The following is a 27,315-nucleotide window of genomic DNA, read 5'->3' on the forward strand; positions in this document are numbered from 1 at the left end:
GTTCTGTCCTGTAGAAGCTTAAGAAAAGTGAGAGACCACTTCTGATGGTATTTGATACCATCTTTCTTCACCTTCAGAAGAAAGTTATTAAATAAGTAAGTTTTAGAGACCGCCGGAAATGAAGAAAGGAGGGGGAGACTATCTGTAAGAAGCATGTAGAAGCAGAGAAGAGATGGAACTGAGAGAAGACAGAAAAAGAACATAAGCAGACTGAAGGTGTAGAAACAAGGGCAGAAGCAAGTATGCTTGAGAGTAGCTTCATAAGTAAAGCCCAAACAGCCAAGGACTCTTGTGTCACTCACCTAACACTGTGAGACCGGTGACCCCAATGTTCCTGCCCCCTATGTCTGGAAGGTTGTTGACCAGGCACTGGTAGGTGCCAGTATCTGATAACTGAGTGTTATTAATGAAGATAGAGACATTGGTAGCTGGCATGGTGCCTGTAAATCCTACCCTACCGTGGAACCGGGGGGCACCATCAAACATCTGTCCACCCTGATACAGGATGACCTGGAAAAGAAAGCAAAATAAATAAACTGGCCACTCTATCCTCTCCTAGACACAAAACAATAACTATTTGGTAGACAGTACCAAATGCTGCACCAAACATTGGAAAATTTTATTTCTAATATGATAATTATCATCAACTTTTTTTTTTACAGTATTTGTTCATAGGTATCTTGGAGTTTTAAATTCTCACATAACAAATTAGAATAATATTTTTTCCTTACCTAACACATCAGAACATAAAAAAAGTCTTTGCTGCTGCCCACCCTACTATCAGTTCATAAATATTCTTACCAGTTCAAAAAACTGATTCCAAAACAAAAATTAAAAAATATTAGCACTGCCATTCTCATGCTTATTAGGTCACACAATGATAGATCATAGGTACAGACTGAATGTAAATAAATGTCACAGAAGGGAAGCAGAGTTACAAGTCCATGATTACTGTTCTTATGTCAGCCTCTACTATCAAAGTTAAGTCTTCATGGAAGACTTAGAATGACATAACAAAAAGCCCTTTGGGCTGCGAGTGAGGGACTCAGTTCTATTCAAGCTCTACCTGTAAATGTGTTTAGTAACTCTACTCAAGCTCTTTCTTTACTTATTTAACTCCATCCTTGATTCCTAAAATAATAAGTTTGAACAAAATGATCTTGAAGGCAGAGTCTAACTACAAAAATTCTATGAAGAAACAAAAGAAGCTTCTATTTAATTTCATATCAGAAAATTTAGCTTATCAAGTATTTTGAGGTAATAATAATCTTACTGAAGGAGAAAAGCTCCATTAACATTGTAAATAAAGGTGTAATCATTATCACAATTCATTAACTTCCTGAGCATTATTTTCTGCAGTGAGTTCTACAAATTATGTGTCTTTTTCCTGTAATTGATACAGCTTACTGGGGAGTAGCTTCCATTTTCATGTACATTCTTTCATGTACACATTCTATTAATAATTTATATGAGACTCTTTGAGCTCGCTAACATGGCTAGTCATGTTTTACTTTAAAATACTAGTGAAATTAACTTAAAAAAAATCAAGTACTATAACCTAATGTTACTTCCTTACTATTATCACTATCTTTTAAAAGTATGCTCTCAACAATCTGTGATGGTGCCAGTCCCTTCTGGTCAAAATTGCCTATTAGCAATGTTGTTGATAAAATTACAGGCTCCTACATAAAACTCTCAGAAGGATATTCTTAACATCCGTTACCTTTTTAAAAAGAGGATAGCCTCTTCTGATAAGTGACTGATAGGGCAGAGGAGTAGGCCTTAAAAGAGTACACGCACATTGACAATGCCACCTTATTCTCGAAACCAAAGATGTACTCATGATGCTTCCCTACCAACCTCCTCTGAAAAGATTAACCTTTTAGAGGTAGCACAGGATGCAACAGAAATACCTGTTCAGGTTGGTTGGCATTGGAGAGAGGAGTGACCATCCAAATGACATTGAGGTTAATGAGGGCAGCGCTGGTAGTGAAAGTGCAGGGCAGGACTGCTGTCTGACCCCGGGCCACCTGGATACTCCCAGGGCTCTCTGACACTTCCAGGGATGCTGCGACACCTACAGAAGAAGGAACAGGGAGGTTATATGCTCGCCCTTTCCCGACAGTCCAAACTCCTTCAGGAAGGTTTGCGTGTTTTATGTTATCACATTATTATTGATTATGCGAACAGACTGACATGATAGTCTTACTAAACAACTGCTGACCAGTCACTGAGTCAAAATAATAAAAATGGTTCATCCCTTTACCTCCTGAAAACTACAATAGAAAAATATTAGAAGCTCTTTACTATCTTTTGGAAGATGCTATCTGATATGTGGCCAGATTCAAATACGACACAGATGAATTCAACTGATGGGGTTTGATGAAAGATTAAAAATAAACTGAATTTTCAAAGTGTTGTTACATAAGCACACTGCAAAATTAAATGCTTACATATAAATCTAACAAATCACATAAATCTAACAAAATATGTACAGCACCCATACAAGAAGAGTATACAATGCTAATAAAAGAAATCAGTAAGACTAAATAAATGCAGAGATATGTAACGTTCATGAACTGGGAGAGTCAATCTTAAGATGCCAATTGTCCCTAAATTGATCTATAGATTCAGAGCTAGCCCAGTCAAAATCCCAGTAGTCTTTTTGCAAATGTTGACAAATTCTAAAAAATATAGAAAGACAAAGAACTAGAATAGCCAAAAGAATACTGAAAAATAAGAACAAAGATGAAGAATTCACACTACCCAATTTTAAAACTTGCTATATAGCTGTAGTAGGACAGTATGGTACTAGCTTTTTAAGGATAGACATATAGATAAATGTCACAGGGTTGAGAGTACTGAAATAAATCTTTATATTTATGGTCAAATGCTTCTGAATAAAGGTACAAGACAACTACATGGGGCAAAAATAGTCTTTTCAACAAATGGTGCTGGGATAATTTGATAGTAATATGCCAAAATTTAAATATTCTGAATACAAAATCAACAGAAAATGATCACAGACCTAAATAAAAATCAACAGAAAATGTTCATAAACCTAAATCATCATAACATACAAGTAGTCAGCAATTTCGTTTACTAGGAATCTACTCAAGTAAAATGAAAATGTATGTCCACACAACGACTTGTCCATGAATGTTCATAACAGCATTATTTATATCATGTCCTGAAAAGGAAATAATACAAATATCCATCAACTGGTGAATGGACAAACAAAATGTGATCTATCCATACAACAGAATACTGTTCAGAAACAAAAACCATCAAAGTACTGATACATCTTACAACATGCACGAGCCTCCCAAAACATATTTCTCAAAGAAGCCAGATGCAAAACACTGTATTCCACACATATAAAATGTCTAGAAAAGGCAAATCTATAGAGACAGAAAATAGATTAGTACCACCCGGGGATACACAGGATGGCATAGGGACTTGTAAATAGACTTACTGGGACTTTTTAGTGATGGAAAACTAGGTTCCTGTGATGGTTGTACAACTCTGCAAGCTTAAAAGTCACTGATTTTTTTTTTTTTTTTTTTTTGAGACAGTCTCGCTCTGTTGCCAGGCTGGAGTGCAGTGGCACGATCTCGGCTCACTGCAAGCTCTGCCTCCCAGGTTCATGCCATTCTCCTGCCTCAGCCTCCCAAGTAGATGGGACTACAGGCGCCCACCACCATGCCCAGCTAATTTTTTTGTATTTTTAGTAGAGACGGGGTTTCACCGTGTTAGCCAGGGTGATCTCGATCTCCTGACCTCGTGATCTGGCCGCCTTGGCCTCCCAAAGTGGTGGGATTACAGGCGTGAGCCACCGCACCCAGCCAAAAGTCACTGAATTTTATACTTCAAAGGAGTAATTTTATGGACTATAAATTATATGTCAACAACACTTAAAATTCTAAAAAAGAAAACTGATTCACCAGAGCCAACTCATGGGAAGTCAAAATAACTGTTATCTCTTCTGCAAAGCCTCCTCCCTGGGATGATGAAACAGTATGGAAATAACAGTAGATCAAAATAGGCCATGGAGACCCTACAAAGAAGTTATTTTAGATCATGAAAAATACATTCAGTCTATGACAGTATCTCAAACTGTTTTACTTTGAAGTGATAGTATCTCAATTCTCCCAAAAAAGTAACAGAATAACATACTGTTATGATTACAATTAGTTTAAAAAATAAACATGCATAACACCTTCCCTGTACAGAACGTCATATTCTTCACGTATAGTCTGATGATGTTCTCAGGAGTTAAATTTGCAGAATAAAATGTTTCATAAACTGTGATAGAACATAAAGCATTTGACGACATCAGGAAAAGTTTCTAAGATAAATAACATTAGGGGAAGTCTCTAAATTTTAAAAAAGAAATTGAAAGAACCTCAGCAATTAGTGACAGAAAGGGAAGGTTACTTGATCATGGAGCAGGCAATGAACAGAATGAGTTATCTCATAAGGTAGAAGTGGGTTAGAGAATCTATTTGTTATAGTGATATGATAAATTTAAAATAAATGCTGATAGAGATGTTTTTAAGAATAAGTGTGGAAGCCAAACTGGTGCCGAACCTCCATCACTGCCTTCTTCAGACAATACTCCAAGGAAGAGGTAAAGGAAATATAATGCCAACTTAAACTATACGGGATTGTAAGTAGCCTCCACCAGCAATTCACTAATTTCAAGCTTAACTCAAACAATCTTTGATACAAATTTTTTAAAATGACCAATATGAACTAAGAATGAAAGAGAAAGAGAAAGCAACTGCAACAGGGTGAGCAGAGGACAAGGAGCTGTGCGGGACAGGGCTGGAAGCCAGGGAGGCAACAGGACGGCTGGCACAGAGCAAGCCTCTGGGGCAGCAGAAGTTGTGAAAGGCCAACTTCACTTACTTCATGTTTTTACATAAGGTCAACCCTAAAATCTCACATTCTGAAATAGCTGAAGAAGAAATATTCTAGATGAGCTGCTTTCAGAACTTGCAAAGGTGTAGGTTTGAAGCTGTACAAATCGGGTTTAAAATGTGGTACTTTCATCTATTTAGCTGCATGTCCCCAAACAAGTAACTTAATCTCTGAGTCTGCTGCTTCATCTGTAAAACAGAGCTAAATATTATCATCACATCATACAAGGGGTATGATGAGGGCAGTACCAGACGCTGAGGATGACTACCACCACCACTACTATTGCTAGCTAATATTTAGGTCACACTGACTATACCAAGTCCACATTAAGCTCTCTCTACATATAATATGTATTTTATATATATATATATACACACACACACACACACACACACACATATGTATACACAAACTCATTTAATCCTATAAGGTACTTACTGACATTATTTTCATTTTACAGAATAATAGAAAAACAGAGAATTAAAAATACAGCTCAAGGTCGCACAGTCGCAAAGCTAGGAAGTGGTAAGGTCTGGCTTCAAACCCAGGCAGTTAGTCTATAAGGAACACACACTTACTACTACACATAACTCAATACACAGAAATCATTCCATATGTGTTTGCTGTTATTATTATCACTACAATATTATATGATGACAAACTTTAAAACTAGAATGGACTTTTACGTAAAGGAGTTAGAAACTCCTTCTACTTCCTGCTTCTCAATCTGCGAATCAGTTTCAGTCCGCCTCACCCTCATCTCCCTCTCTCCTGTCAGTTTAGAGGAGTTTATCTAGGACCAACCCTGTACGTGAGCTTCAAATACCATCTGCTTGGCCCCCTTAGTGACCTTATCATAGACTTCCCCCTCCCATAACTTCAACCCCTTTCTCTGCACTGGAGACTTCCTGATAGCATTTAAACATCCTCAAGTACTTAAACTGAAAACAAAATTCCTACTTCCCTACACCCCACAGTCCTCACCAGGGAGGCCCTAGCTCTCTGATACTTCACGTTAATCTTTTTGAAAGCACTGTCTATAGTCCCTCCACAGAATCTATTCCTGCTCCATAGTCTTCAATCTACTTCTGCCCCAATCATTTCTTAAAAACAATTTTCCCTAGGCTTCCCAGATACCTCCTTGTGGCTGTATGACACTTGTAATCATTCTTGGACTCTGGTAAACATCTGACAGAGATGACCCTTCCCTCTTCCTTAAAACACACCTTTCCCTTAGCTTCAGTGATGTTAATATAACTCACTTCTGGTTTTCCTCCCAACTCTCTGGACACTTCTCACTTCCTCTTGCTGTTTCACCCTTTTCCACATGGTTACTGAATGTTGGTATTTCTGAAAGTACTGCCTTGATGCCTTATTCTAAACTATCTCCCTACAGAATTTCACTTACCATCATGAATTCAATTCTCATATAAATGCTAATGGCTTTCAAATTTATATCTCTACTCAAAACCTCTCCTCTTACATCCAATTGCCTCCTAGACTTCACCATGTGGCTACCTCAAAGGCACCTCAAAAGTGTGCTTGTCCAAGATCAAACTATTCCTTTGCATGCCCACCTCCCAAATATACTCTGGCTCCTTCCTGATGTTCCCTATGGTTGTGAATGGCTCAAACAGGGCCAAGCTGGGCAAGCCAGACATTTAGAGACCTTCAAGTCAACTCTGTCATCATCTCCCAAACCCAATCCATGATCAAATCTGGCACATTTTACCAACTAAATTTCTCTTGACTCCTGGAATCTGAGTCTTTGCTCTGTTTTCTGTCTTTCCTCTGTCTGGTTTGCTTTGTTCCAAACCTCAACTTCTTTACTTAGTAACCTACTCATAAACCCCAGCTTCTTTACTTAGTAACCTACTCATCATTTACAATAGCTCAAGTGATACCTTCTCACAAGAAAAGCCCTGACCTCTCAGTCTAGGTCAGAGTCTCACAAAGTAGTGTCAGAACACCACCAAGCTTTTAATCATACCTTGCGATTAACAAATCCTCATTAGTATACTGTATGGTCTCAGAAAGCACACCATAGGAACTCAATACATACATGTTGCTAAATTGATCTAATCCAATTACTTCGATTTCCACATGAAATATCAGGGTGTGTGTGTGTGTGTGTGTGTGTGTGTGTGTATATATATATCCTGAGATATATATATATACACACACACATATATACACATGTATATACACATATATACACACACACATATACATATGTATATGTGTGTGTGTACATATATATATCAGATGCCAAAAGAGACTTTTAAGACAAACTGCCCTGAAGAATTTGCACAAGGAAGATGGCTGAAAATTGGTTATATAACTTTGAGGACTACACAAAGGGAATAAATGAGTCAGGGGTGAAAGTCTGTAAAGAGGCTTTGTGGAGAGAACTTTTAAATTAGGGCTGTGGTACACTAAAAGACTCACTCGCCCTATTCCCACCTTGTAGGTGAACACACATGAAAGCTGGTGCAGGGTCTTCTTAGGCCTAACAAGAGGGCTCGCTGATGGGACCTCAGTAGAGGAAAGTTGAAGCCGGATATCTGGACTCCTAGAGGGTATCTCACTGGCCATCAGGGAGCCATACCTATAATTCTGTATATAAATTAAGATTTTCTTATTCTGTTTCATTTTTTTAAATTCAAAGTGATCAGAAAAGTTGTATAACCTGCTTTAGTTCTCATCTAGGGAAAGAACTGACTCATGAATGAATTTAAAGGTATGCAGAAGACGAAATTAAGTTACTCTGTGAATGTGTCTCATGGTTCCTCTTTAGCATATTGATAGAACTATGTGTAATAAAAAGTTTCTTAGAGTAATAAAAAGTTTCTTAGAGTAAGAAGGAGGGAAATGGGTGTTTTTTTGCATTTTTGATGCTTAATTTTTTTCTATCCTATTAAAAAAACCAAAAACCCTATTTCCTCTTAAAGGATATTTCCATGTTTGAAATTCTAGGCAAGAATTTAAACTTGAACGCTAAATATTAGGTTAAAAATCCACTTAGGCTGGGTGCAGTGGCTCACACTTGTAATCCCACCACTTTGGAAGGCTGAGGCAGGCAGATCACTTGAGGTCGGGAGTTCGAGACCAGCCTGGCCAACATGGTGAAACTCCATCTCTACCAAAAATAAAAAAATTAGCCAGGCATGGTGGCAGGTGCCTGTATTCCCAGCTACTTGGGAGGCTGAGGCAGGAGAGTCACTTTAACCTGGGAAGTAGAAGTTGCAGTGAGCCAAGATTGCACTACTGCAATCCAACCTGGGCGACAGAGTGAGATTTCATCTCAAAAAAAAAAAAAAAAAATTTAAAACATCTTACAATTTGCAATATTTACATGTAAAATGCATAATTTAAGAGCCAAAGTGACAGCATTTTGCACTTGAATCTTTTCTTTGTACTTTCACTTCAGTCAACTCCATGAATTCTGAATGACTCTCAGCAATTACATAAAAAGGATATAAAGTGCATGGTCATATTTCCTCTGAGGAGTTAAAGTCATAAATACAGTTGTCTATAATCTTTCTTTAGACTCCTGTTTCCCAAGATTTAAAGCAGAAAGGTATTCACATTATTTCAAACCTCTTGGTACATGTTAGAGGAAATGAAGCTGGCAACAAAGAATCTTTAAAAATCCTAGGAGGTACCATCCACACTACACAGCCAAGAGAACAGACAATGGACATTTTACTGTGATCTGCCTACTACTAGAGTCAAATGACATGAAATCCCCCCTGCAAACTCATCAGAGATTGAACGTTGGATGTTCACAATGGGGACTGGCCCAAGCAATCCAATGGAGATTTCACAAAAGTGTTCTCTGATGACTATGAAGCAAGTGCTCATGTTTCAGGATTAGCCCAACTGCCAGAACACTTCCCTCTGGGAATATAATCAGCAAAGCATCAAAAAGACCTTTATGGCACTTTGGGAGGCCTATGTTATCCTTCTGTCTAAAATGTCAATATCAGTGGTCACAAAATGCTTATTGGTTTATATCATCCCATATGATCTCACAAGTATTTCTTACATAAATACATGTAATACAAATTTATATAACCTATCAAATTAAGTTTTATAGTTTAGCAGACTGACATGAGTTCAAAAAATAAAAATTGTACACTACCCTCCTTGTTTTCTGAAGGAAACTAAGGAATACTACAATTCTCTAGTGTTGTAGTAGTTTTTTAAACAAATCATTCTCCCTTCATATTTTAACCAAATTTTAATTAGATGAAATAATCTACCTTTATACTTACCATATAATCTTTTTACAAACTGCCATCTCAACTAAAAAAAAAGTTTGTGTTAGCTGAAATTCAATTATATTTTGGCCATCTACTCAGTGCTAAGTGAAATGAAGAGTAATAGCTGACTAATTTATCAATATAGATGGCTCTATTACATATTGGTCATCTACATTAATCAATTTACAGGATCACTGCCAAGTTTCTACTTCATTTTATGCCATATCACAATATATTTTATGGTTGGTGTACAATGGCAAGCTACCATAAAATTATATATCTTCATTTTCTGGCTGAAGCATTAAACATTCATTACACAGTCTATGTAACATGTAATAGTCTGGCTGTAATATGTAATTGTATTCTATTTCTATGGTACTACAGTTTCCCTTTAGATATAATTTCAGTGCTTTCTCATTGACTTCTCCCCTTCAACCACAAACATTGCTCAGAGACCATCCCAAGGGCAAAGAGCATGCCTTATACTGAACTAATGCACACTCTTTAAATTATCACTCCTCTTTGTCACTTTCCAAAAGATATCTCTCTCTCTCTCTCATATATATATATATATATATAAAATGTGTGTGTGTGTACATATGCATATGTGTATATATATATATATATGTGTGTGTATACATGCTTACTTGATTCCTACATGTCATGGCGTATATATTACGTGGGTAGCATTAACTCAGCAGTATCTCCAAAAACTTGGTGTGAACTTTATCAGAATTCTCTTCAGCAAGTTTCCTATTACCACTTCCTCCTGATTTCATATCTGGTTATCAGCTTACGTATTCTACTCCATTTAGGAATCCCCTTTTGGGGGGCATTTAGTAACATCAGGCCTGCATTTCGCATGGCCATTGATTAGTGCTGCCCCTTTAGACAAAGCAGGAGCTTTCCACACTGCCAGGATCCCCACCCACTTCCTGTTATTCCACGATATAACCCACTTTACTCCATCATGTTACCTGTCTGACTCCTGTGGGCATTTATGTTTGCAACCCCTTATTTAAAACTAAGCAAGTAATGTGATTATCATTAGCCATAAAGAACCAAGGCACAAAAGCAGAACCAGGCTTTGCAGTGTTATGATGGACATGCTACTATGATTGCTACCACACTCAAAACTGACTTCAGAGAAAGGAGAAAGAAGCAATTCCTTGAACATGAGTCACTATGGTTTATGACATAGGATCTTATTTACATCCTGGCTACAAGTGATTGTACCAGAAATCAGCATTTCACCAAGGAGAGGCTGGACAGCTAATTATGAGGTAACTTATAAGATAATATAGTTTGGGAAAGCAAAGAGCTTGGGAAAGCAGTAGCATGTGAAGAAAGAAGAGTCAAATAACTAAAACAGGCATAGAGAGGGATATTACATAATGATAAAAGGGCGTGCTGACTCATCAAGAACCTAACAGTCCTGTGTATGCACCTCACAACAGAGCTTCAAAGTACAAGAAGGAAACACTGACAGAATTAAAAGGAGAAAAAGTGAAAAGCCTGCAATTATGGTTGGTGACTGCAACACGTCTCAATCATTAACTTATAGAACAGACAAAAACAGTAAAAACACAGAAGACCTGAACAATGAACTTAATATAAATGAAAACTTTAGGATGTTCTACCTAACACCATAGAATATATATTATTTTAAAGTAGACATGGAACATCCATTAAGGCAGAACATATTCTGGACTATAAAATGAACTTCAGAAATTTTTAAATAATTAAAGTTATACAAAGAACATGAGTTAAACTAAACTCAATAGGAAGAAATCTAGAAAACCATCATGTATTTTTTTTTTTAAATCACTTCGGGCCAGGTGTGGTGGCTCAAGCTTGTAATCCCACACTTTGGGAAGCCAAGGCAGGTGGATCACCTGAGGTCAGGAGTTCAAGACCAACCTGGCCAACATGGCGAAACCCCATCTCTACTAAAAATATAAAAATTAGCCGGGTATGGTGGCATATGCCTGTAGTCCCAGCTACTTGGGAGGCTGAGGCAGGAGAATTGCTTAACCCAGGAGGCAAAGGTTGCAGTGAGCCAAGATCGTGCCACTGCACTCTAGCCTGGGTGACAGAGCAAGACTCCGTCTCAAAAAAAAAAAAATCACTTCTAAATAATTCACAGGTCAAAGAAGAAATCACAAGGAAGATTAGAAAATATTTTTAATTATGTGAGTATGAAAACACAACTTATCAAAATTTATGGGGAAGCAACCAAAGCATTACTTAGAGAAAAGTAACAGCAGCATCTAAATGTGCATATTAGAAAAGAAGAAAGGTTTATAATCAATGACCTAAGTTTCCACCTTAAGAAACTTTTTAAAAAGTAATTTAAATTAAATCAAATGCAGGCATACAGAAGCAAAGTATCAAGACAGAGTAGAATTCAATAAAGACAGAAAAACAACAGGGTAAATCAATAAAATCAAAATTTAGTTATCTGAGGTCAATAAAATTTATAAATCTCTAACCAGACTGACAAAGAATAAAGAGAAAAGTCACAAATTATCAATTCAGATATGAAAGAAGAGACATAATTACAGATCCTACAGACATTAAAAGAAGAACAAAGAGATATTATCAGTACCAATAATTCAAACAGCTAACAAATTTAATGGTAAAAGATTTTCCTCCTACAGTAAGGAACAAGGAGAGATGTCTGCTCTTGCCACTTCTATTTAACATGCAGATTGTAGTCACTGCGATAAGGCAAGAATAAGAATTAAAAGACATATAGATTGAAAATTTCAAAGTAAAACTGTATTTATTTGCAGATAACACATCTACATTAAAAATTCTTACAAGTCTACAAAAAAACAACTAATTCTAATAAATGAGTTTAGCAAGGTTTCAGAAATCAAGGCTAATATACAAATAGCCACGATTTTTCTATACAGTAGCAATGAATATTTGGAAATTACAATTTTAAAATGATACCACTTATAATAGCATCCAAAACATGAAATACTTAGGGATAACCTTCAGAAAATATCTGTAAGATCTGTGCAATGAAAATTACAAAATTTTCCTGAGAGAAATTTAAAGACTTTACTGCCTGGAGAGACAAACTGTGACCATTAGTCTAAAGACTCAATACTGTTAAGAGGTCAAGTCAACCCAAATTTATCTTTAGATTTAATAGAACCCAAATCAAATTTTCAGTGAGCTGTTTTGTATAGACAAATTGCTCCTGAAATGTATGTACAAAAGTGAATATTAGAATAGAATAATTTTCAAGAAAAAAAGTTATAAAGTAATATAGATAAAGTAGCATTGGAATAAGGACATATAGAGAGTCCAAAAATTGATTCATACATAAATGGGCAATTGATTTCCAACAAAGGTGTCAAAGCCATTCAGGGGGAAAAGTTTACTCTTTTTGAAAAACTGCACTGGGGGAAAAAATAATCTCCATATGCCAAAAAAAAAAAAAAACCTCTACCCTTATTTAATACTTTATATAAAAATTAACTCAAAATAGATAAAAAATTTAAACATATCAATAAAACTATAAAACTTCTGGAAGAAAACACAGGAGAAATTCTCTATGACTCTGGGTTAGAAAAAGCCTTCTGGAATAGGATACAAAATGCATTAACCACTTAAAAATGGGTAAGAAATTAACAGTTTCTTGTCTTCAAAAGACACTATTAAGAAAATAAAAATACAAGCCATAGGTTGGGAAAAAATATTTTCAAAACACAAGTTCTTGTATTTATAATATCTAAAAACTCTTAAAATTCAACAAACAGTCCAATTTTTTAAATGCACAAAAGATTTGAACAGACACTTCACTATGCATAGAAAGTATACAAATGAGTAATAACATCCTGAAAAGATGCTCCACTTCATTAGTCAACAGGGAACTTAAAACCACATTGAGATAATACAAAACATCAACTAGAATATATTACATTAACACGACAATGCTAAGTGTTGACGAGAATGTAGAACAACTAACTCTCATACATTTCTGAAGGAAATGAAATGTAGTACAGTCATTTGGAAACATTTTCACATTTTATTACAGAATTAAATGTACACTTAACTATACAATCTAGCAATTCCAATTCTAGATATTTATGCAAGACAAGTAAAGATACAGATCTACAGAAAAACCTATATGCAAATGTTCACTGCATCTTTATTTGTAATAGCCAAAATACCAGACACAACTCAAATGCCCATCAACTTGCAAATGGATAAAACAATTGTGACACAGCCATTTAATAAAATATTACTTATGAACAAAAAAACCCTCAAACTTCTGATATATGCAAAATGACTAAATGTTAAAGCTATTGTGCTAAGTGAAATAATCCAGAAACAAATGGCTATATACTGCATGTATCCATTAAAAAAAAATCTATGGAGAAAGCAAAACTATACAGGCAGAAAACAAAGCAGCAGTTGCCAGATGCTGGAGCTGGGACTGAGGGTTAAAGTTTGGCAGAGAATACTACATAGGGCAGAAGGGAAGTCCTTGGAGTTACAGAAATAGGGTACATCATGGTTATGGTAGTGAACACAAGACGAAACATTGGTCAAAACATAGCAAACTATATACCTAGACAGAGGGATTTTATTGTATGTAAGTTATACTTTAAAAAAATTTTTTTTTAGAAAAAGGTATGTTGGGAAGCTCACAGAATCATGGAAATGGCTTGAAAAACAAATTAAGAGCTAATCTTCCAGGAGAACATCCATAACTATACTGTAAAACTGGCTTAAGAAAATTGCTGCAACTGTCCCTGTCACCAAACCCCAAATGCCAAAACTTTACTGCAACTACGAATGATGTCCCAGTGCTATATCAGGCACTTAACCCTACAACACTATCATCCCGCAAAGCCATACTCTTATGCTGCTATCTGTGCTAGCAATAGAAGCTCAACATAGAACTTGTTCTGTCACGTTTCTTCTTTCAAGTTTCTTCTTTCAAGTCAGGGCCAGAGACTCTCTATGTGAATCTGACTGAAGGGCCGAAGTCCAAGCTACACAAGAGGCCAGAAATTTAAGTTCTTATTTCTAACACTGGGGAGGTAGACTCATAATGTGGGAATTCCTCCAAATAGAAATACTATTCAAAATATGATTTGTCAGCCATGAATACGACTATGCTGACTACAGCAAGCAACAAATGAAAACAATAACAATTATGTCTTTCTCCTTCCTCTCTCCTACCTCTTCTAAGCCTATCTTTGTCAAGTTGTCTGTGTATTCCTTTATCTTGTCGGCTTTGCAGGGTGGAAAGATGAAACTACTGAAGACCAACAGGCTTCCTGTCTCTTGTGAAGCCTATGCTCACTGAGGAAGCTACAGTGGGGCAGAGGAGGTAGGAGGGGCTGCCTTTGAGCCTGATAAAGGAGAAAAAATGCTACTGGGAGGGGAATGGAAGTTGGCCAAGTTCCTTGACAAGAGGAGATCCATGCTCTCCTTTGCTCAGAGGACAAAGGAAATAACGGTGCCTCAAAGAGGATGGCTGTCCTGGAGACTGGAGCTCTGGTCATCACAACATTCCATGTGTCCTACAAGGCACAGAAGCTGCAGAGCAACACAAAGGATCCTGTGGGCTTGAACAAGGGGCTTGAACAAAAAGCAGTTACTCCACAGAAGACCAGAGGGGTCCTCCCAGCATTCTGGCTCTGTAAGAGAGACTGCAGCATATAGAGGGGAGCCTCAATAATTGATAATTATCACAATGATTTTTTTAAAAAGGGGCCTCAGATTTGAATTCAACTTGACATTTTAAAAAACAGATAGACATTTCTTACAAAACTTTGTGGAGCCTAGAAATGATGAGTAAAGTTTAAAAATAAATCTTAATGCCCTAAGCATTATATAAGGACTTTAAAAAAGATCTCTGTGCTTTCAAAAATTTCAGAAATCATAGTTTAAAGACAAGGCAGGGAATGGGCAGAGAAAACTGACAGAATCTAGGGGCTATTTTTTCGCTATTTCAGGATTGTCTTTTATTACAATGATAACCCTCTAGCCAAATCTGAACTTCCATGTGACTGGCCTTTTTCAGGGAAAATAAAATTTCTTGCTGCTTAGCTTTCTAAAGGACTTCTGAAAATCTAGGCTTTTAACTTGGATAATGAATAGGGTGAGAAGAATGTATTTTTCTTTCCTGTATACAGAACACTCTCTGACATTGTGATGCTATAGTTGCATGTCCTTATCAGTCTGGTTACTACATTGAGATTTATATTGGGAAATGCTATCTAGAGTTTCCAGATGGCAAGAGGCCAGATAAAGGGCCTTTGCTGTTAAATACAACCATGTACTCTCAACTTCACCACTTGGTTGAATATAGCTCTACTTGGCTATAATGAGCAAGCTCCATTTGTTTAATGAAGCATTCATATGACAAAAGTGGCTAAATCAACAAGTAGAGTTATTTATGAACAAATAAAGCCATCTGAAACCATCAGGAAGGATGTTACATTCTGAAACCAATTAAATTCTTTTTAAAAATGGCTCAACTGAAATATTTTATTCTTGTTCACCAGTAACACTGCTTCTTTCCAAATTAAACACTATTTTTAAAATTTTTCTTGATTTTTAGATATGTTTGTGTTAGTACTAATTTAACTTCTAACTAGTTTAAAGCATTCTTCAGTTTTTAACATACAAATATTTTAAATGTGGAAGTAAGAGTTTGGTTATCCTTTTAGAAGTTCTCTTGAAGTCTAGGAATAGAGATAGAGGTAATATGGCATCATCATTAGGTTCTAATACAATGTATCTAGGTTTACTTTCTATGACCTTCAAGACTCTGCTTAATCTGACCTTTGCCTGTCCTTCCAGCCAGTCTTACAGTACTTTCTTCCACAGTGGACTTTTCTCAGGTTCAGCAACACACTGCACTCTCCCATCTAAGATTTATGTGGGCTATTGCCTTAGCTTGAAATACATACACACACACACACACACACACACACACACACGATCCCTCTCATTTCTACCCATCCTTCAGATTTCAAAATTCTGCTGACCTCCAGAACAGACTACCCTTCCTTTTTAAATGCCCTCATGACACCCTGTATTTCCTTGATATAGTCCCGACACTTTAAATCCTCTTAATAGAGGCCTTTCTCAATTTGATTCCAAGGAGAACCTATATGCTCGGGTCTCAGCACACAGAGACCATAATACAGTAAATGTTCAATATATTTGATGTTCAATGTACTTGATGCTATTCATCAAGAACCTATGTGCCAAGTATTGTTTTAGGCGGTTTATATAAAGCTTAGTAACAAACAAGACTTGGAGGTGATATGATTATTAATCGTATTTTACAGATGAGGAAACTGAGACCCAGAGATGGAGCTGGGATTCAAAACAGTGTCTAGTGTGACTCCAGAGCCTTTCCTAACTCCAACTTAAAGCCTCTGAGGAATGCTGAAAAGAGCACAGGACATAGAATCCAGGTACAGCTACTGACTAATTGCGTAGCCTGGGGCACATTATTTTAACATGTTGGCTTTAGTTTTTTGGCATCTTTAAGAAAAGGCATAAAAATATCTGCCTCACAAAACCACTTTGAAGAAATATACATTAAATGCCTTGCACAAAGGAGGTTTTTAATAAATAGCAATTGAATTTGATCTCAAAAAATAACCTAACATACAAATAAGCAGGGAAAAAAAACCAGAAAACAGAGGAAAGAAAATAGCACGTATTCACCTAGAGTCATATAATCGTCCCAGTAGCATCAAACTTCTCAAGAAAATTGTGGTCATACTATTATTTTGACAGAGACCTACAACTGTGATTATTAAAAGTAATACAAAGTTACTCTTAAGCATATATTAGGAAGAAGCTTATTTTGGCATGAGTTATTACATATCTATGCTTCCCACCCTGCCACCTCAGAGTAAAGTCAAAAAACTTCCCATGATGAAGCCGTGGTGAAATTCAAAAGTGAAATGTAAATGAGAAGTAGGAAAGAAATGTTAAAAAACAAAATTTGGTAGGAAATGAAAAGATAAAACTAAATGAAACCACAGAGTGCCGGAAGAATAAGCAAGGAAAGAATAGAGGAAGATAATGGGGATAGAAGGCACTGTATTGTTGACAGCATCTGATCTAGAGATTAGTGTTATTTCTAAGCAGATTAACCAAATCCCAACTGTTCCACATCAAGTCCTTTCTCTAAGCTTTTCTTACCTCATATCAGCAAATAATAAATAAAATTTTAAACACACAAATGAAATTAAAGGAAAAAACCACCCACACAAACCAGAAATGTCCTGGGTTGACAATTCATCCTAATATGCTTATTGTCTCCTTCTGTTCTGTGCCTAGATTAAAAGATGAAAGTCATCAACCTTAAAAGAAGCAAAAAAGAAGAGAATTAGCTCCTCTGTGTAATTTTTTTAAATATAGCATCAAACCATCTTCCCGTCAGCAACAGGCACTGCAGTATTGAAGATCATCACATGAGGGCAGAGGGCGTAAAAAAGGATGGTGTGGTAGGAGATTGTTATTTCTGTCCCAGATACAGAGAAGAACTTTTAACCTTATTGTGCTTTTCCTTATCATAACCTTCTCCATAGCAACCATAGAACTGCAGTAGCAAGAAACAGATGGGAAGACAAAAAATATAAGTACATTATTAACCATTGGCTACACACACACACGCATACACACACACACACACATACATATAAATCCGGAAAAATGAATTCAGTAATGTTTTTTTAAAAAAATCACACAACCTCCCCCCGAAATTTCATATTGCTATGGAAGACTAACCACTAAAACACTAGGCTAGCATAGTATTATTGTAATTTTTCTATAGCACTTATACTTGCAACCTATTTATAGCACTTTACAACAGATTTAATCTCTAAAATGAGCCTATTTTACTTAAAAAAAAAAAAAAGAAGAAGAGGAAGAGGAGGAAAGAAAGAAATCTTTTGAGGCCCAACAAACAGATTTCTCAATGCTTAGTCCTGAAGAATGGGCTTTCACCTCCCTTACTATTCTTGAATAACTAAGACTGACATACTAGTCATGTTATAGGATTATGACTTTGTGTCCAATGTATGTCATACTGCTGGTGAAAAGCACTTCTTACCCCATTAGTCATTCTCCTGAGTTTAAAACCAGAAAATCTAGAAAGGGTCACCACTAACAAGCATTTTTATGACAAGGTAAAACAATAAGAGTACAGTCACTCTTTGGGCACAACACTCCCTACTCTGCTATCACTGTTTCTTTATTTTGGCTTAACGTTTTTAACTGCTTAACAAATGCACATGGCCGGGCGCGGTGGCTCACGCCTGTAATCCCAGCACTTTGGGAGGCCAAGGCGGGCGGATCATGAGGTCAGGAGTTGCTTCCACCAACTTCTGAGTTAAAGGGTTGAGAAAATTGTTAAGAATTTAAGGTACTACAACTGCTTAAACAATATTAGTAATTTCCTTCCAAATAATTTTTAAAGTTATTCTCTTTTCTCTCCTCCTAAAACAACTTCCAGTTGAGACCAGAAGCAGCAGCAGTCCTTGACATCAACTACAACTTTCCTTCGCACAGTGCATACCCTCTGATATACTGAACCCAACGCCTATCCTCCAGCCCCCTAAGAACTAGAGAGGGAGCCTCACAACATTCCAATTTAATCCTTCAGAAAATTCATTACTCTTCAAAGTTGTCTGTGGTTTTGTGACAACGATATGACTAGGTGCAAAATGGCTTGCAACTAATTAACAAACATAGAAGCATCCAACAAACATATATGTGTACAATCTGAGGATGTAGGGATGAAATCAGTTATCCAGGTTAGATATCAACAAAAGAGCAGTAATTATAAAGTTTCATGAAGAAAGTGGCTGTTGAGGTGTGGATTATGAAAGTAAGACTGACAACAAGAAATGATTTTGTTATAATCAAGAAGTGAAACTAAATAAATGTTCTTTAAATTGATGGATAAATAAGAAAGAATTTATTTACAAGAGTAAATAAATCCAATACTTGTTATAAATAAGATAAAGCTGGCTATAAATTCACATTTTCATGTGAGCGTTTTGAAGTATGTGGACATAAAAAACACACACCTCAAGTATACTTCTCAATGATTTCTGATAAAGAACACACCTTTGTAACCAGCACATGGTGTAAAACCAGAAACAGAACATTACCAGATTCCTAAACAAGCCTTCTTTGTGCCCCTTTTTAGTCACTACCCTCCCCCATTCAAGGTAACTTCTATCTTGACTTCTAACACCACACTTTTAGTTTTGCCTATTGTTAACTTGATATAAATAGAATGATACTGTATATTTTGTGTGTGTTTGGCTTCTTCTGCTCCAACTTTTGTTGGTAAGGTTTATACAGATTGTTAAATATAGCTATAGTTCATTTATTTCTATTACTATGTAGTATACTTGGATTCAGGAATACACCATAACTTAATCATCCATTCTATTGTTGACTGGCATTTAGGTTATAAGCACATGCACAGATGTAGAACAACCACTTTTTAAAAATGGTTTGGCAATTTTCTAAACATACGCAAATTCTATGAACCAGCAATTCTATCCCGTGTATGTGTATATATACACACATATTAAATATATACACAGAAACATGCTGTGAAAGTGCTTTGCAAATGGCAAAATGTAAAATGTAAGGAATGTTACCAAAGAGCTGAAACGCACTGTGTCTTTCTTGCAACACAGATTCTTGGACATATCAGATAATAAATGTATTTTGTACTGAAAATAAGATATTGCCACTGTTGCCCTCAGAAATTACTATAAGAATTCAACGGTTGTGGGAGGAAAAGGCAGAGGAGTACTTATCTGCAGGAAATCTGCTGGGGCACGGCAGGTCTCAGGGACTTGTGTCTACATGAAAACTTGAGACTTCTGAAAGAAGTGGATACGAAAGCAGCATGCTCAGCCCCAAAACACAAGAAATGAAGTTCCCACAAAATGCGAGATTACAGAATCCTTAACTTGACCAGAAACTCAAGTTAAGTGGGGAAAAGGTCTACATGCTAAAGTTTGGGTCTGGTAAACAGGGTGGTAATAGTCAATGAGGAGGATTAGTGTTGGATGTCATAGTAAATACTGCCATTTGTTGTCCTGTTCTATGGCTCAAACGCAGGGAATTTATCCCTGGTTCCTCACGAGAAAACTGTAAGAACCTTAAAAACCAAACATTAGGCCGGGCGTGATGGCTCATGCCTGTAATCCCAGCACTTTGGGAGGCCAAGGCAGGTGGATCACGAGGTCAGGAGATAGAGACCATCCTGGCTAAAACGGTGAGACCCCGTTTCTACTAAAAAAAAAAAAAAAAAAAATAGCCGGGCATGGTGGTGGGCGCCTGTAGTCCCAGTTACTCGGGAGGCTCAGGCAGGAGAATGGCGTGAACCCAGGAGGCGGAGCTTGCAGTGAGCTGAGATCGCGCCACTGCCCTCCAGCCTGGGCGACAGAGCGAGACTCCGTCTCAAAAAAAAAAAAAAAAAGCAAGCAAACATTACATTTAAAGGCACAATTTTTTTATACAAAATGATAACGAAGGCAAAGACATCCTGATAAACTTCATAAAATAACTGATAGGAAAATGGATATTCTTCGGCCATGGTTCAACCAGGGTAGCATAGAGGACAAAGGGCACAAGAGGCACCAGAGAGTCCACAGAAAATGTCAACAGCCACCAAGACCATCTGTCCCAAGAAACCTAAACAAAGAACAAAGATTTTTACCATTCTATTATTGGAGCAGAAAATCACAACTGCTTAACTCCTCTGTTACTATTATTCATGCCATTGTCTCACTAGGATTGCTTTAGCCACCTGAGGAAAAAAAAAAAAAAAAGTTATACTCTGCCTCAGAGTTGCCCAGAAGCTTAAAAAACCCTATAGGTAGTCTGACCACTCACATTATTGAAAAGAAATACAACACATGAGCATATACAGACACAAAAACCACACAAACACCACTTCAAGAATAAGATTCTCCTGAAATCTAAACACTCCATAGTTGTTAACATCTAAGAGGCTTGAACAATGAAGCATGCATAGCTGAAATGTGATGAAACCTCAACCTGAGATCTGTTATCCTTCCTTTGAGGGCTCTAAGCAGTTTCACTTTTGCATGTATTATTCTCAACATTCTTGCAAATTAGGTGGGCATTGCTGCTGTTACCTTCATTTTACACACAAAATAAGGAACGGAGTAATAAAGTAATCCAAAGCTTGCATAAAGTAATCCAAAAAATTTATCAAAGCCAAGACTAAAATTCAAGTCTCATGATGTTCACTTTCTTTCTACTGTAACACACAGCCCCAAGAGAAAGGATTAAGCAAACAGCTGTTCCAGGTAGGTCAAAAAGCCTCTGCATACCTTCCCTTGAGGAAAAGTGATGAATTTACTCTAATGTGAGGGTAATGTTTGAAATTAATTTACCAATGAAAATCGGCCTGAGTCCTCAAGCCCAAGGCCTAGAATAAATTAGGTTCTGCTGGAGAGGGGAAGGAACAATTACCAATGCAAACCCTCAATAAAGAGGGAAAATATAAAGAATTATCCCTAATATTTATTGAGTCAGGAATGGAAGTATAAATTTTTACTTCCCATTAACCATATAATACTTGATGCTACCACTCTTTCTAAAGAAACCACAGCACATACACGCTCACTCTATACTTTCTCTGTTTAAGGAGTAACATGCAGGCTCCATCATGAATGGCAAAAGAGAAACAATCCTATCCACTAACCTGAATAGCCCTAAGGGATCTGATCCGTTATATCACCTCCTCCCAGCTCAAGCTTTCTCCAGTTAAGTTCTAACAGAGTAAAAATTCTTCAAATCACCATTAAGGTTAAAATTTTGCTATTTCCTATCATAAACAATAAAGCATTATTCTAGTGATAGCAAATGTTGATTGCCACGACGAGATACAACAGTATTATGACACAGTAAAAAATTCCTAAGGTAATATGCCTTTTATATATTTTATAGAGAATATTCAAGGTTAAGGTTTCTCACTGATGTATTTCTCCTAGTGGGTGAAAAAAATACACACACGCAAACATATATATACCCCAACTCAATTTTCCCCATCTTGCCTGGAAAGCTATTAATAATGTATCTATATAATAGATACATTATAATAATACATTATAATAATGTATAAATGATTCCATTTATATCAAGTTAATAATAGGCAAAACTAAAAGTATGGTGTTAGAAGTCAAGACAGAAGGTCATGTGGGAAAATAAATTACTTTGTTCCCCTATGGAATTTTCTCCTCAACCTGGACAATCAACTAATGCCAGAGGCCTATAGTCACCAAACCAAGAACTTTGATGAGGTTGGGGGAACCTCAAAAACAAACTTGTAAGCTGCTGCCTGGGAGCAGATTAACAGCTAAGTAGCATAAGACCAGTCTTACAGTACTGTGTATTACAGGTCTGCTGGCTCTGGCTTGGTGATTTCTCACCAAGGAACGGATAAGTTGGTAGACAGTAATGAATGAATATATTTACAAGCCATTAGGTCAGCTCTATCCAATAGAACTTTCTGTAATGATGAAAATGTCCTGTATCTGCACCACCCAACATAGTAGCAGCCACATGTGGCTATTCAGCATCTGAATTGTACCTAATGTGACTGAGGAACTGAATTTTAATTTAGATGTCCACATGGAGCTAATGGCTAGCATGACAGATAGCACAGCTTTAAATACTCAGTCTTTTTATAGAACTAAGCTATGCTTGATGCATGTATACCTTATATCAGGGACTGCAACTGGTGATTCATAGACCAAAGCTGGCTGACAAATGAGTATGGTTTGGTGATCATAGTATTTTGGCTTTTAATCTAAATTGAAACTTATAGACAGGGTACTCCCCAGTTGGCCACTGTATCTTAACATTTTCTAATTCTCCATCACACAGATACAACTACACACACACATAAGCATTTGATTTTTCTATCCTACAAAATGTGGTAGTATTATTTTTCAGATTCTTTTTCACAAAACATCACTTCAAGAAAGCTTCAAGTGATATTTCTTTTAAAAATAATAATAGACTAATAATAATATCTATCCCTTTATTGGTTATTTACTATGTGTTAGGAACCATTCTAAGTTCTTCACCCATATTAGTTCAACCCATCAGTATCGACTGGGATTGGTTCCAGGACACCCCCCAGACACCAAAATCCCCAAATGCTTAAGTCTGTTATATAAGATGGTACAGCATTTGCATGTAACCTACAAATATTCTCTCAAATACCTTAAATCATCTCTAGATTACATACAATACCTAACACAATGTAAATGCTATGTAAATATAGTATTGTTTCTATTTGTATGTTTTATCATTGTGTTTTTTTTTTAATTTTTTCCCAAAATATTTTCAATCTGTGGTTGGTTGAATCCATGGCTGCATAACCCACAAATATGGAGGACTGACTGTATACATACAGACATACCTCAGAGATATTCGAGATTTGCTTCCAGACCACCAAAATAAGGTAAAAGTCTCAATAAAGCAAGTCATACATATTTTTTGGTTTCCCAGTGCATATAAGTTGTATTTACACTATACTGTAGTCTATTAAGTATGCAGTAGCATTATATAAAAAAAGTACATATCTTAAAGTAAAAAACACTTCATGGCTAAAAATGCTAACGATCATCTGAGCCTTCAGTGAGTCATCATCTTTTTGCTAATAGAAGGTCTTGCCTCAATGTTGATGGCTGCTGAATGATCAGGTTAATGGTTACTGACAGCTTGTGTGGCTGTGGTAATATGGCAACAGTGAAGTTTGCTACTTTGACACTCCTTTCGTGAAAGATTTCTCTGTAGCAGGCAATGCTGTTTGATAGCATTTACCTACAGCAGAAACTCTTTCAAAATTGGAGTCAGTCCTCTCAAATCCTGCTATTATCATCTAAGTTGATATGATATTCTAAATCCTTTGTTGTCAGTTCAACATTGTTCACATCTTCACCAGGAGTAGATTCCATCTCAAGAAACCATTCTCTTTGCTCATCCAGAAGAAGCAACTTCTCATCTGTTAAAGTTTTATCATGAGATTGCAACAATTCAATCACATCTTCAGGCTCCATTTTTTTAAGATAGAATAAGCTTCTAAGATAAAGATGATTGAGCGTTTGTCAAACTAGGGTATAAATACTACTGGAATTTCCCATGATTTTTTCAGAAAACTTGTAGATACACAAAAATGAGAAGTAAAAATTAGATCTTAAAACTGAAATATGACCCATAAGACACAAGCACTTAATTATATTAATAAAGTTTTGAATGCACTGATTAAATGGTGAAATCACTTTATTTGGAAAACTCCTGTTTTTATGTTGTTATTTTTCCTGAGATCTTAAAATTATTTTTTAACTTTTTTTTATTTCCATAGGTTTTTGGGGAACAGGTGGTGTTTGGTTACATGGATAAGTGCTTTAGTGGTGATTTGTGAGATTTTGGTGCACCCATCACCTGAGCAGTATACACTGTATCCAGTATGTAGTCTTTTATCCCGCACCCCCTTTCCAACCTTTCCCCCCTTTCCCAAAGTCCATTGTATTATTTTTATAACTTTGAACCCTCACAGCTTAGCTCCCGCCTGTGAGTGAGAACACATGATGTTTTTCTATTCCTGAGTTACTTCCCTCAGAATAATGGTCTCCAGCTCCATCCAGGTTGCTGTAAATACCATGATTTCAACGCTTTTTATGGCTGAGTATTATTTCATGGTATACATGAATATATACCACAATTTCTTTATCCACTCGTTGATTGATGGACATTTGGGCTGGTTCCATATATTTGCAATTACAAATTGTGCTGCTATAAACACACATGTGAAAGTATCTTTTTGTATAATGACTTCTTTTCCTCTGGGTAGAGACCCAGCAGTAGGATTGCTGGATCAAATGGTAGTTCTACTTTTATTAATAGTTATTTAAGGAATCTCCACACTGTTTTCCATAGTGGTTGTACTAGTTTACATTCCCACCAGAGGTGTAAAATTGTTCCCTTTCTACCTCATCCATGCCAACATCTATTATTTTTTGATTTTTTTTATTATGGCCATTCTTGCAGAAGTAACATGGTATCGCATTGTGGTATTGATTTGTATTTCCCCGATCATTAGTGATGTTGAGCATTTTTTCACATGTGTGTTGGCCACTTGTATGTCTTCTTTGGCAAATTGTCCCATGGCCTTAGCCCACTTTTTGGTTGGATAGTTTGTTTTTTTCTTGCTAATTTGTTTGAGTTCCTTGCAGATTCTGGATATTAGTCCTTTGTCAGATGTACAGACTGTGAAGATTTTTTCCCACTCTGTGGGTTGTCAGTTTACTCTGCTGATGGTTTCTTTTGCTGTGCAGAAGCTTTTTAGTTTAATTAAGTCCCATCTATTTATCATTGTTTTTGTTGCAGTTGCTTTTGGGTTCTTGGTCATGAGGTCCTTCCCTAAGCCAACGTCTAGAAAGGTTATTCCAATGTTATCTTCTAGAATTTTTATGGTTTCAGGTCTTAGATTTAAGAACTTGATACATCTTGAGTTGATTTTTGTATAAGGTGAGAGATGATTCCATTTCATTCTTCTATTACATGTACCTTGCCAATTATCCCAGCACCTTTGTTAAATAGGGTGTCCTTTCCCCACTTACTTTATCTTTTTCTTTGCTTTGTTGAAGATCAGTTGGTTGTAAGTATTTGGCTTTATTTCTGGGTTCTCTATTCTGTTTCATTGGTCCATGTGCCTATTTTTATGCCAGGACCATGCTGTTTTGGTGACTATGGCCTTATAGTGTAGTTTGAAGTCAAGTAATGTGAAGCCTCCAGATTTGTTCTTTTTACTTAGCCTTGTTTGGCTATGAAGGCTTTTTTGGGGGGTTCCATATGAATTTCCAAGTCTAGTTATTTTGCTATTTCCAACACATCTGCAGTGACTTCCTTGAACCCCTCAAAGTCATGCACAAGGGTTGGAATCAACTTCTTACAAATTTCTGTTAATGCTAATATTTTGACTTCCTCCTATGACAAAAATGTTCTTAATGGCATCTGGAATTGTAAATCCTTTCCAGAAGATTTTCAGTGGACTTTGCCCTGATCCATCAGAGGAATCACTCTCTATGGCAGTGACAAAATGCATCAAACAGCCAAATTGTGAATGAAAAGGATAAGTTGTGTGTTCACTGGAGTAGCATTTTTAATTTCCTTCAATACTTATGAAATGTATTTCTTAAATAGGAAGACTTGATAGTTGAAGTTATTCCTTTATTGATAGACCACAGAATGAATAAATGTGGGTAAATGCTATCAAATGGTGAAATCACTTCAAAACCACAATGCGATACCACCTTACTCCTGCAAGAATGGCCATAATAAAAAAAATAGATATTGGCATGGATGAGGTAGAAAGGGAACAATTTTACACTCCTGCTGGGAATGTAAACTAGTACAACCACTATGGAAAACAGTGTGGAGATTCCCTAAAGAACTACTAGTAAAAGTAGAACTACCATTTGATCCAGCAATCCCACTACTGGGTATCTACCCAGAGGAAAAAATGTCATTATATGAAAAAGATACTTTCACATGCATGTTTATGGCAGCACAATTTGCAATTGCAAAAATATGGAACCAGCCCAAATGCCCATCAATCAATGAGTGGATAAAGAAATTGTGGTATGTATGTATGTATATGTACATACACACACACACACACACACACACACACCATGGAATACTACTCAGCCATATAAAGGAATGAAATAACAGCATTCACAGCAACCCAGATGGAACTGGAGACCATTATTCTAAGTGAAGTAACTCAGGAATGGAAAACCAAATATCATGTGTTCTTACTCACAGGTGGGAGCTAAGCTGTGAGGGTTATCATCTATAATTTTTATGGTTTCAGGTATTAAAGTCTTTGAACAATCTTGAGTTGATTTTTCTATAAGGTGAGATATGAGGATCCAGTTTCATTAGCTGTCATGAAAACAACATTAATCTCCTTGTACAGCTCCATCAGCACTCTTGGCTGGCCAAATGCATTGTCAATGAGCATTAATGTTTCGAAAAGAATCTATTTTTTTCCAAGCAG

At 36.5% G+C, this 27,315-nt stretch overlaps 1 protein-coding gene across 41 annotated transcripts in view; it reads right to left on the reverse strand.

Moving 5' to 3' along the window:
- Nucleotides 1-27,315, reverse strand: part of IGSF11 (immunoglobulin superfamily member 11) — a 463,419-nt gene that overhangs the window by 253,854 nt on the left and 182,250 nt on the right. For all 41 annotated transcript variants that reach the window (XR_008624841.1, XR_008624835.1, XR_008624842.1 and 38 more), the window contains 2 exons: nucleotides 1,914-2,077; nucleotides 303-510 (listed from right to left, as the gene is read on the reverse strand). Coding sequence is in view for 18 of the 41 variants with exons in the window: in XM_055110321.1 (XP_054966296.1) it covers nucleotides 303-510; nucleotides 1,914-2,077 (372 nt within the window). In the remaining 23 variants the exon portion in view is untranslated. The remainder of the gene's footprint in view (nucleotides 1-302; nucleotides 511-1,913; nucleotides 2,078-27,315) is intronic.

This window comes from Pan paniscus, chromosome 2 (genome assembly GCF_029289425.2).
Source record: "Pan paniscus chromosome 2, NHGRI_mPanPan1-v2.0_pri, whole genome shotgun sequence".
Classification (NCBI taxonomy): domain Eukaryota; kingdom Metazoa; phylum Chordata; class Mammalia; order Primates; family Hominidae; genus Pan; species Pan paniscus.